Genomic DNA, 12,484 nt, shown 5'->3' with positions numbered 1-12,484 from the left:
AACTGTAAAAAATCTATAATTTTCTGCCTGTTCTAAGTATTTTCTGAATTATGGAGTGATAAAACGAGACACCCAAAATTAAAACATTTGACTCTAAAATAAATCTTCATCCAGTGTTTAGATTTTTGTACTAGAAATGCATGCAAATTTCATTAAATAATGCTCATTTGCATATTTAAACCTAACATTTTCGAAAACTTGTAATACAAAAAATGTTTGCAGTTATCAATGTAATCAATCACCTGAGTAAGCAAGGTGATAACTATTAGTTCATTTTTTTACCCTATTCACCTGCAGTGTCTCGCCTTAATGCATTTTTCTTTCTAAAGGTGTAACAATGAATAGATATGCATTATATTATAGAATTATTCATGGGTCATGCAATGCATTATAAGCTTCATTACAAGGCATAATTAATGCATTAAAACATTTATTATGCATTATGTTACCTAATTGTTTAAAAAAAAAAATTATGTTAAAAATGCATGTTGAATTAAATGCCGTTTCTTTATAATTGCATGTGAAAACATTTGAAATTGTTTGTGTTTTAACGCATTCTATAGGTTTAACAATTAATACACACACTACCACTCAAAAGTTTGGGATCAGTAACTTGTAATGTTTTTTTTAAAGAAGTGTCTTATGCTCATCAAGACTGCATTTATTTGATCAAAAATACAGGAAAAATGCTAAATGTTATTACAATATAAAATAATGATTTTTATTTGAATATACTTTAAAATATAATTTATTCCTGTAATGCAAAGCTGATTTTTCATCAGCTGTTGCTCCAGTCTTCAAGTGTCACATGATCCTTCAGAAATCATTCTAATATGCTGATTTATTCATTATTTATTTATCATCAATGTTGGAAACGGTTGTGCTGCCAAACCTGTGACACTTTTTTCAGGATTCTTTGATGAATAACAAGTTAAAAAAAACAGCATTTATTCAAAATATAAATCTTTTTTAACAATGTAAATCTATGCTATCACTTATAATTAGTGTAAGACATACTTTGTGACTGACCTCAAACTTTTAAACAGTAGTGTATATTGTCAGAAAACCTTTCTATTTTAAATAAATGCTGTTCAAAGAGTTCTGAAAAAAGTATCACAGGTTCTAAAAAAATATTGAAAATTCATCTTTAATTTCAAATATAAATTAAATTTTAATGCATTTTAATATAGAAAAACGTTGTTTTACATCGTAATAATATTTCACAATATTACCTTTCTTTCTGTATTTTTAATCAAATGAACACAGCCTTGATGAACAGAAGAAACTTATTTTTTTAAATCATTAAAAATCAATTATTAATTATACAGTGCATTATTAATGGACATAATTAATGCAATAAAATACTTTCATAACGCATTATATATAAAGGCTTCAGGTTTATCGTGAAAAAAATTCATGCATCTGTCAAAGCAAAAGTTCCTTACGTGAAAACGAAGAACAGCGTGGACGAAGTGACCAGCAGAGCGGCAGCAGTGGACACTGGGATGTAAGCGCTGTTCCTGCGCATCCTGCATCTGCAACAGCCATCAATCACTCAGACAATCACACTCTCAAACACACCTTCATCATCATCATCAGCAGATCAAAGCAGTGTGAGTGTGTCAATCCTCAGTCACTGAGTTCAGATTATTTATACAGGGGGCTGCTAAGTGGGCGGAGCAGGAGGGAGCAGTGGGTGTGGCCTGTAGAGGGTGGGACAGGAAGGAATGGTGGGTGTGGCTTAGCAAGCTCACAATGCCTGGCATCAGAACATCTCACACACTAATAGCCTAATTTAGCTTTATGCACAGCTCAGTAGTCACTAATCTGACATGGATGTTTATGCTCGTCTAAAATAAAGCGTCCCACATGTTTTATGTGTAGAATTAAAATACAATTTAATTTGATAAGTCACATTACATTAATTGTTTTTATGCAATCTTAAATCATCTGTGGACAAGGCTGTAGAAATTTTATAGGGATGCTTGGGACATGTCTCTACCAATATCTAACAACTAATTAATTGTCCTTAGCAATCATTTTTATCAAACAGTTAAATATACCTGATGTGTTTAACACATACAGCGCCTTGCAAAAGTATACCCCTTCATTTTTTTCACATTCTGTTATGTTGCTGTCTTATGTTAAACTACTTTAAATTACTTTTTTTCCCCCACATCAATCTACACTCCCTACTCCATAATAATGGCAAAGCAAAAAATAGGGTTTTAACATTTGTGCAAATTTATTATGGTGTATGGAGTGTAAATTGATGTGGGGGAAAACTAATTTAAAGCAGTTTAACATAATGCTGCAACAAAACAAAACAAAACGTGGAGTATGAATACTTTTGCAAGGCACTGTATGTGCACATTTCATCTTTATGTTGTTGTCCTATTTGCTCTTTTTACACAGACTATCACTCTATATAGACTAATGCAATCAAATATTTATTACAAAATAAGCTGATAAATGTAAGATTGACTTTAATGGTATGAGATGACTGGATGCTTTTAACTGAATTTCTATTGAACTGCAGCTCAAACTATTTCAAATCTAGTGAATTAAGCTACAAACTCCATCTTAATGCACAATGTTTCCTTCTAACATGTATTTAGAGCTGCAGCTCGTTATATTAATGGCGTGTTTCATCATTAGTTAGCAGTAAACCGCTTACCTCTCCTCAATATGTTCCTAGATCCGTATCCTTGAAATGGAAATATGCATATTTTATTTATAAAACATCATACTTTTCTGCTTATTTCAAGTTATGTCATAAAACTAGCGAGCTAAGCCAGCAGTAGTACTGACAGTGTCGTGTAAACACGGCTAAAGACGCAAAACAGCAGGAACAAAGTGATTCAATTGAGTGAGTCATTTACGCTGAAACCGCTCTGACTGATTCAAAGTCGTCACTTCGATCATTAAGTCTAAGCGGTTCACTAGCAAAAAAACATTAAAAGAGGCAATTTTGACCTTGCTTGTGATAAAAAGCATGTATGGGTGAAACTAAGCTTTTCGGGTCGAAACTCCAAATCATTTAAACCATTGCATTGCCACTTGATTCACTGTCGGTTCGCGTGTCGCGAATCATTTGATTCAAATCAGATCTTCAAAGCGCATATCGCAAGTCGTTTGATCTAGATTGTGACTTCGGAGCGGGAAACATTGGATTTAAACAAGAATTTAGGAGAGGATTTATTTCATGAAACTGAAGTCCCGATCTTTAATTATGGTTCGTGAATCATTATTCAGATCGTAACTTCAAAGCGCGTGTTGTGAATCATTCGATTTAGACTGGAACTTTGGAGTCGGTTCGCGAATCATTTGATTTAAATCGGAACTTATTCCGCAAATCAATCCGCAAATAAAATTACTTGCAAACCGCGCTCTCTAGTCCTGATCTGAAATGATGGTTCATGAATCTTTTGATTCAGATTGGAACTTCGAAGCGGGTTTGTGAATCATTTGATTTAGATCGGAACTTTGAAGTCGGTTCGCGCACCATTTGATTTCAGTCAGAACTTCGGCGTGGATTCGCAAATTAAATGATTCGTGAATTGCGCTTTGAAGTCCCGATCTGAAATGATGGTTTGTGAATCTTTTTAATTCAGATCAGAACTTCAGAGCGGTTCGTGAATCATTATTCAAATCAGAACTTCAGAGCGGATTCACAAATCATTTCGCAAATTAAATGGTTCGTGAAACGCTCTCTGTATTCCTGATCTGAAATGATGGCTCATGAATCTTTTGATTTAGATCGGAACTTTGAAGTCGGTTCCTGAACCATTTGATTTCAGTCAGAACTTCGGAGTGGATTCGCAAATTAAATGATTCGCGAATTGCGCTTTGAAGTCCCGATCTGAAATGATGGTTCGTAAATCTTTTGATTCAGGTTGGAACTTTGAAGTCGGTTCGCGAATCATTTGATTTAAATCGGAACTTATTCCGCAAATCAATCCGCAAATAAAATTACTTGCAAACCGCGCTCTCTAGTCCTGATCTGAAATGATGGTTCATGAATCTTTTGATTCAGATTGGAACTTCGAAGCGGGTTTGTGAATCATTTGATTTAGATCGGAACTTTGAAGTCGGTTCGCGCACCATTTGATTTCAGTCAGAACTTCGGCGTGGATTCGCAAATTAAATGATTCGTGAATTGCGCTTTGAAGTCCCGATCTGAAATGATGGTTTGTGAATCTTTTTAATTCAGATCAGAACTTCAGAGCGGTTCGTGAATCATTATTCAAATCAGAACTTCAGAGCGGATTCACAAATCATTTCGCAAATTAAATGGTTCGTGAAACGCTCTCTGTATTCCTGATCTGAAATGATGGCTCATGAATCTTTTGATTTAGATCGGAACTTTGAAGTCGGTTCCTGAACCATTTGATTTCAGTCAGAACTTCGGAGTGGATTCGCAAATTAAATGATTCGCGAATTGCGCTTTGAAGTCCCGATCTGAAATGATGGTTGGTCAATCTTTTGATTCAGGTTGGAACTTTGAAGCAGGTTTGTGAATCATTTGATTTAGAATGGATCTTTAGAGTCAGTTTGCGAACCATTTGATTTAAATCAGAAGTTTGATTCAGATTCAGATTGTAACTTTAAAGTGGGTTTGCGAATCATTATTTAGATCAAATTTGTGAATCGTTTGATTTAGATCGGAACTTTGGAGTCGATTTGCAAATCGTTTAATTCAGATCAGAACTTTGGAGTCGGTTCGCAAATTATTTAATTTAAATCAGAACTTCGGAGCAAATTCTCAAATCATTTTACAAATTACATGATTCGCGAACCGCACTCTGAAGTCCCGATCTGAAATGATGGTTCGTCAATCGTTTGTTTCAGATTGTAACTTTAAAGCGGGTTTGCGAATCATTATTTAGATCAAATTCATGAATCGTTTGATTCAGATCAGAACCTTGGAGTCGGTTCGTGAATCATTTCATTTAAATCGGAACTTATTCCGCAAATCATTCCGCAAATAAAATTACTTGCTCTGTATTCCTGATCTGAAATGATGGCTCATGAATCTTTTGATTTAGATCGGAACTTTGAAGTCGGTTCCCGAACCATTTGATTTCAGTCAGAACTTCGGAGTGGATTCGCATATTAAATGATTCGCGAATTGCGCTTTTAAGTCCCGATCTGAAATGATGGTTCGTGAATTTTTTAAATTCAGATCAGAACTTCAGAGCGGATTCACAAATCATTTCGCAAATTAAATGCTTCACGAATCGCTTTCTGTAGTCCCAATCTAAAATGATGGTTCGTAAATCTTTTGATTCAGGTTGGAACTTTGAAGCAGGTTTGTGAATCATTTGATTTAGAACGGATCTTTAGAGTCAGTTTGCGAACCATTTGATTTAAATCAGAAGTTTGATTCAGATTCAGATTGTAACTTTAAAGTGGGTTTGCGAATCATTATTTAGATCAAATTTGTGAATCGTTTGATTTAGATCGGAACTTTGGAGTCGATTTGCAAATCGTTTAATTCAGATCAGAACTTTGGAGTCGGTTCGCAAATTATTTAATTTAAATCAGAACTTCGGAGCAAATTAGGGAATCATTTTGCAAATTAAATAATTCGCGAACCGTGCTCTAAAGTCGCAATCTAAAATGACTGTTTGTAAATCTTTTGATTCAGTTTGGAACTTCAAAGCGGTTCCACAAATCATTATTCAGATCGGATTCACGCATCATTTGATTTTGATCGGCACTTCAAATCGGTTTGCAAATCATTTTATATAAATCGGAACTTCGGAGCGGAATTTGAAAATCATTTCGTAAATTAAATGATTTGCGAACCGCACTCTTAAGTCCCGATCTGAAATGATGGTTCGTCAATCGTTTGTTTCAGATTGTAACTTTAAAGCGGGTTTGCGAATCATTATTTAAATCAAATTCGTGAATCGTTTGATTCAGATCGGAACCTTGGAGTCGGTTTGCAAATCGTTTGATTCAGATCGGAACTTTGGAGTCGGTTCGCGAATCATTTCATTTAAATCAGAACTTCGGAGCAAATTCGCAAATCATTTCACAAATTAAATGATTCGCGAACCGCACTCTTAAGTCCCGATCTGAAATGATGGTTCGTCAATCGTTTGTTTCAGATTGTAACTTTAAAGCGGGTTTGCGAATCATTATTTAGATCAAATTCGTGAATCGTTTGATTCAGATCAGAACCTTGGAGTCAGTTTGCAAATCGATTAATTCAAATCGGAACTTTGGAGTCGGTTCGCGAATCATTTGATTTCAGTCAGAACTTCGGAGTGGATTCGCAAATTAAATGATTCGCGAATTGCGCTTTGAAGTCCCGATCTGAAATGATGGTTCGTGAATCTTTTGATTCAGATTGGAACTTTGAAGCAGGTTTGTGAATCATTTGATTTAGAATGGATCTTTAGAGTCAGTCTGCGAACCATCTGATTTTGCGGGTTTGCGAATCATTATTTAGATCAAATTCGCCAATCGTTTGATTCAGATCAGAACCTTGGAGTCGGTTTGCAAATCGTTTAATTCAGATTGGAACTTTGGAATCGGTTCGCAAATTATTTAATTTAAATCAGAACTTCGGAGCAAATTCGGGAATCATTTTGCAAATTAAATAATTCGCGAACCGTGCTCTAAAGTCGCGATCTAAAATGACGGTTTGTAAATCTTTTGATTCAGTTTGGAACTTCAAAGAGGTTCCACAAATCATTATTCAGATCGGATTCACGCATCATTTGATTTTGATCGGCACTTCAAATCGGTTTGCAAATCATTTTATATAAATCGGAACTTCGGAGCGGAATTTGCAAATCATTTCGTAAATTAAATGATTTGCGAACCGCACTCTGAAGTCCCGATCTGAAATGATGGTTGGTCAATCTTTTGATTCAGATTGTAACTTTAAAGCGGGTTTGCGAATCATTATTTAAATCAAATTCGTGAATCGTTTGATTCAGATCGGAACTTTGGAGTCGGTTCGCGAATCATTTCATTTAAATCGGAACTTATTCCGCAAATCATTCCGCAAATAAAATCACTTGCTCTGTATTCCTGATCTGAAATGATGGCTCATGAATCTTTTGATTTAGATCGGAACTTTGAAGTCGGTTCCCAAACCATTTGATTTCAGTCAGAACTTCGGAGTGGATTCGCAAATTAAATGATTCGCGAATTGCGCTTTGAAGTCCCGATCTGAAATGATGGTTCGTGAATCTTTTGATTCAGATTGGAACTTTGAAGCAGGTTTGTGAATCATTTGATTTAGAACGGATCTTTAGAGTCAGTTTGCGAACCATTTGATTTAAATCAGAACTTTGGAGCGGATTCGCAAATCATTTCGCAAATTAAATTATCTGCGAACTGCGCTCTGTAGTACCGACCTGAAATGATGGTTTGAGAATCTTTTGATTCAGATTGGAACTTTGAAGCAGGTTTGTGAATCATTTGATTTAGAATGGATCTTTAGAGTCAGTCTGCGAACCATTTGATTTTGCGGGTTTGCGAATCATTATTTAGATCAAATTCGCCAATCGTTTGATTCAGATCAGAACCTTGGAGTCGGTTTGCAAATCGTTTAATTCAGATTGGAACTTTGGAATCGGTTCGCGAATTATTTAATTTAAATCAGAACTTCGGAGCAAATTCGGGAATCATTTTGGAAATTAAATAATTTGCGAACCGTGCTCTAAAGTCGTGATCTAAAATGACGGTTTATAAATCTTTTGATTCAGTTTGGAACTTCAAAGCGGTTCCACAAATCATTATTCAGATCGGATTCACGCATCGTTTGATTTTGATCGGAACTTCAAATCGGTTTGCAAATCATTTTATATAAATTGGAACTTCGGAGCGGAATTTGCGAATCATTTCGTAAATTAAATGATTTGCGAACCGCACTCTGAAGTCCCGATCTGAAATGATGGTTCGTCAATCTTTTGATTCAGATTGTAACTTTAAAGCGGGTTTGCTAATCATTATTTAAATCAAATTCGTGAATCGTTTGATTCAGATCGGAACCTTGGAATCGGTTTGCAAATCGTTTAATTCAGATCGGAACTTTGGGATTGGTTCGCGAATTTTTTAAATTAAATCAGAACTTCGGATTCATTATTTAAATTAAATTCGTGAATCGTTTGATTCAGATCAGAACCTTGGAGTCAGTTTGCAAATCGTTTAATTCAGTTTGAAACTTCGAATTGGTTTGCAAAGCATTTAATTTAAATCTGAACTTCGGAGCGGATTCGCAAATCATTTCACAAATTAAATGATTTGCGCTCTGAAGTCCCCATCTGAAATGATGGTTTGTAAATCTTTTGATTCAGATCGGAACTTCAAAGCGGGTTCGCGAATCATTTGATTTAAATCTGAAGTTCTGAATGGATTCGCGAAATTGAATGATTAGCAAATGATTAGCTCTGATATAAAATAATGATTCGCAAATCTTTTGATTCAAATCATAACTTTGGAGCGAATCATTTAATTCATATCAGGACTCGTGATTGAGTGCAGGTTTGCAAATCTTTTGTTTCCGATCGGGATTTCGGAGCAAGTATTGCAAATGTTAGTTTTTTTTTCAATTTAATTTTAAAAATGAAATAGTAAACATCAAGCTTTACAGCTAAAGAGTCCTTTACTAGCGCCATCTGCTGGTACAGAGAAATAAAGAGGCTTTGCATTTGATTAATACTGTTATACTTACATGCACACAGATCTAGGTCATTCTGCACCTTCGTGTGAATTAAGAAAATATACCAAATGCAACCTGACTTTTTTCTTAACAAATCTTTATGTAACAATGAAACATAGTTCAATGCATAATTATTATTATATATTACATATACCATACTTTAGACGCAGCATTTTTTCCCTGCATTTACAAACATTATAATGCTGGAAAATTAGTGCAATTATTATAGGCTGTGCAAAAATCGAAAGTTGCATAAAACATAGTTTAACTTGTAATAAAAGCTCCATTAAGAGTTTGTAAAGTGTGACAGCATCTGAAGTTCTGCTTAAAGATGGCTGCAGGATTTGTTCGGTGGGCTGAAGGTGAACTTCTGAGGGTTAAAGTGACCAGGGCTTCTGAACTTGGGCGAGACGGTTAACCAGTTCAATCTGAAGACCGGGGAAGTGCGGCTCTCAGCGGATCGGTTCATCTGTGAGGGCGACGGCCAGCTGAAAATCACACCGCATTTCAGTTCAGTACAGCAGAATACAAATACAGGACATTTTCACATTTGGAATAAATATTGTATTATAAATTTGGAAAAAATCAGATGCAACTTAAAATCCAGTGCAAACAGGGTTTTATTTGGGTTAAATAAAGGAACATTTAAGACTCTTTAAGACCCACAGAAACATGCAAAACATGCACAAATGCACACATTTGGCCCTTATTTATTTGTATAATGCATTTCACAAATGCCACTAGTTTTACTTTTGCTGTAAACTAATTTGTTTAGACATGGCGTTTATAGTAAATGATATTTGTAATGTAAGCCACTATAATTTATGCTTGTTTTTATACTAATTTTTATTCCTGTTCTGTTCTGAATAGAGTTTATAATGTTTCTACACGTCTTAGTTTAATTATCAGTATTTTACATTATTTCTAAATGTAATAATAAAATGTGACTTAAACACCAGGATATAAAAGGGGGATTAACATTGATTAATACATCTATAATAATTTAATGAAGTTTACAAATTTATTTTAAGAATTAAATAATACATGAAAAATTTGATTGGTAGAAAAAAAAGCATAAATAACACATTTAGGAATAACATTGATTAATACATTTATTATAAAGTTGATAAATTTAATTAAATTTATTTTAAGAATTAAATAGTAAACCGAAAATATGACTGACAGATTAAGGAAAAAAATTATATATTTATTGTTTATGAATTTAATAACATTTATTTTAAGAAATAAATTAACTAAATATGATTTACAAAATTAAGAATACAGTATAAATTTAAGAAAAACTTGATTACTATTAAATTAATATGGTTTATGAGTTTAATAACATTTATGTAAAGAATCAAACAATAAATAGAAAATATGACTGATAGAATAAAGAATAAAATTATAAATTTAAGAATAACATTGATTAATAAATGAATTATTTATTTTGAAAATACATTTATTTTAAGAATCAAATAATAAATTGAAAATATGATTGACAGAATAAAGAATACATTTAAGAATCACACTGATTATTAAATTAATAATAGTTTAATAATGTTTATGAATATTTTATGTTTTATTTAAGTTAAGAATCAAATAATACATCGAAAATATGACTGATAAAATAAAGAAAAAAATAAATGTAAGAATAACATTGATTAATTAATAAATTAATAATAATTTATTTTTAAAATGCATTTATTTTAAGAATCTGTTCGACAGAATAAAGAATAAATTACGAACAACATTGATTAAAAAAAATTGAACAATAATTTATTATAGTTTATGAATTTAATAACATTTATGTTCAGAATCAAATAATAAACGGAAAATAAGATTGATGGAATAAAGAATAAATTTAAGAATAACATTAAGAAATTATTAATAATTTATTTTAAAAATACATTTATTTTAAGAATCAAATAATAAATGGAAAAAAATTATTGATAGAATAAACTAAAATTTAAGAATAACACTGAGTAATAAATTAATATTAATTTATTAATGTTTAAGAATTTAATGACATTTATTTTGAGAATCAATTAATAAATGGAAATTATGATTGACAAAATAAAGAATACATTTGTGAATAACATCGTTTAATAAATTAAGAATTTAATAAAGTTTATGAATTTGTTAACATTTATTTTAAGAATCAAATAATAATTGGAAAATATGATTGATAGGATGAAAAATAAATCTAATATCAAAGATTATTAAATTAATAATAGTTTAATATGGTTTATGAATATAATAACATTTATTTTAAGAATCAAATAATAAATGGAAAATATGATTGATAGGATGAAAAATAAATTTAATATCAAAGATTATTAAATTAATAATAGTTTAATATGGTTTATGAATTTAATGACATTTATTTTGAGAATCAAATAATAAATGGAAATTATGATTGACAAAATAAAGAACACATTTGTGAATAACATTGTTTAATAAATTAAGAATTTAAGAATCAAATAATAATTGGAAAATATGATTGATAGGATGAAAAATAAATTGAATATCAAAGATTATTAAATTAATAATAGTTTAATATGGTTTATGAATATAATAACATTTATTTTAAGAATCAAATAATAAATGGAAAATATGATTGATAGGATGAAAAATAAATTTAATATCAAAGATTATTAAATTAATAATAGTTTAATATGGTTTATGAATTTAATGACATTTATTTTGAGAATCAAATAATAAATGGAAATTATGATTGACAAAATAAAGAACACATTTGTGAATAACATTGTTTAATAAATTAAGAATTTAAGAATCAAATAATAATTGGAAAATATGATTGATAGAATAAAAAATAAATTGAATGTCAACAATTAATAAATTAATAATAATGCAATATAGTTTATGAAGAATTAATGAATGGAAAATATGATTGAATTAAGAAAAAAAAAACACATTTAAGAATAACATTCACAAACCTAACTGAATAAAGTTTGTGAATTTAATAACATTTCGTTTAAGAATTAAATTATAAACACGCAAGACTAAATAAAGAATATTTTCGAGTTTTCTCGATGCAGCATTACCTTTGTCGCTGTGAAGGAGAAAAGGCCAAGATCTTGTTCTTCCAGCTGATGAGGTTGGGATGTGAGTGTTGCTCAATCTCCAAGTCATTCAGCGCTAAAAGAACATCAGTGTCCAGCTTGGTTGGTGAATTACTAACCAAAATAAAAGCAGAAGAATAAAACAGGAGCTCTGTAAATGCATTTCCATTCATGAATCTGAGCAGTACGCTCCATCTCACCCCACTATAAACACATCAGCTCTGCGGCGGTGCATTGGGCCGCTGTGGACATCCGTCACACTGTGTGTTGATTTAAACGAAGAGCTGGAAGAGCTGGATGAGTCCAGACGGGTGCGTGTTCCTCGGGACGTCCCGTCATCAGAGTCTTCATCGGCTGTGAAATACTCCTCTGAGCTGCAGCTGGAGCCGTCATCGTCAGCCGCACAACCGGAGTCAGCGCTGCGCTCCATCACTTCAGACGACACCAGAACCTTCTCAAACTCCTGCATCAGGTCACACACCGGGAACACTTCTGCTGCTCCAGATGAATTAAGAAACGACCTTGATCTAGCAGAACAGCCTTTAACACAGAAACACACACAGGACTTTCTGAGAACTGACATATGAGATAATAGACAGAAAAAGATCATTTTTGAAGCTTTGGGCAAAATATATATATATATAAAAAAAAAATAATAATTAGTACTGTTACTACTACAACTACTACTTATAAAAAAAAATAATAATAATAATAATAA

The 12,484-nt window shown here is 32.2% G+C and overlaps 2 protein-coding genes across 2 annotated transcripts in view; both read right to left on the bottom strand.

The window, feature by feature from the left end:
- Positions 1 to 1,528, bottom strand: part of LOC141299698 (palmitoyltransferase ZDHHC8B-like) — a 36,317-nt gene extending 34,789 nt beyond the window's left edge. Inside the window, exon 1 of the mRNA XM_073830080.1 lies at positions 1,446 to 1,528. Coding sequence (XP_073686181.1) covers positions 1,446 to 1,528 — 83 coding nt within the window. The remainder of the gene's footprint in view (positions 1 to 1,445) is intronic.
- Positions 1,529 to 8,630: 7,102 nt separating this feature from the next.
- LOC141299565 (ankyrin repeat and LEM domain-containing protein 2-like) overlaps positions 8,631 to 12,484 on the bottom strand; it is a 28,200-nt gene continuing 24,346 nt past the window's right edge. Inside the window, exons 11-13 of the mRNA XM_073829934.1 lie at positions 11,967 to 12,306; positions 11,749 to 11,880; positions 8,631 to 9,171 (exon numbers count right to left, since the gene is read on the bottom strand). Coding sequence (XP_073686035.1) covers positions 9,009 to 9,171; positions 11,749 to 11,880; positions 11,967 to 12,306 — 635 coding nt within the window. The 3' untranslated portion in view covers positions 8,631 to 9,008. The remainder of the gene's footprint in view (positions 9,172 to 11,748; positions 11,881 to 11,966; positions 12,307 to 12,484) is intronic.

The sequence above is a fragment of the Garra rufa genome, chromosome 23, assembly GCF_049309525.1.
Source record: "Garra rufa chromosome 23, GarRuf1.0, whole genome shotgun sequence".
Lineage (NCBI taxonomy): Eukaryota > Metazoa > Chordata > Actinopteri > Cypriniformes > Cyprinidae > Garra > Garra rufa.
Note: the sequence above shows the minus strand (reverse complement) of the source record. Positions and strands in the feature narration are given on the sequence as shown.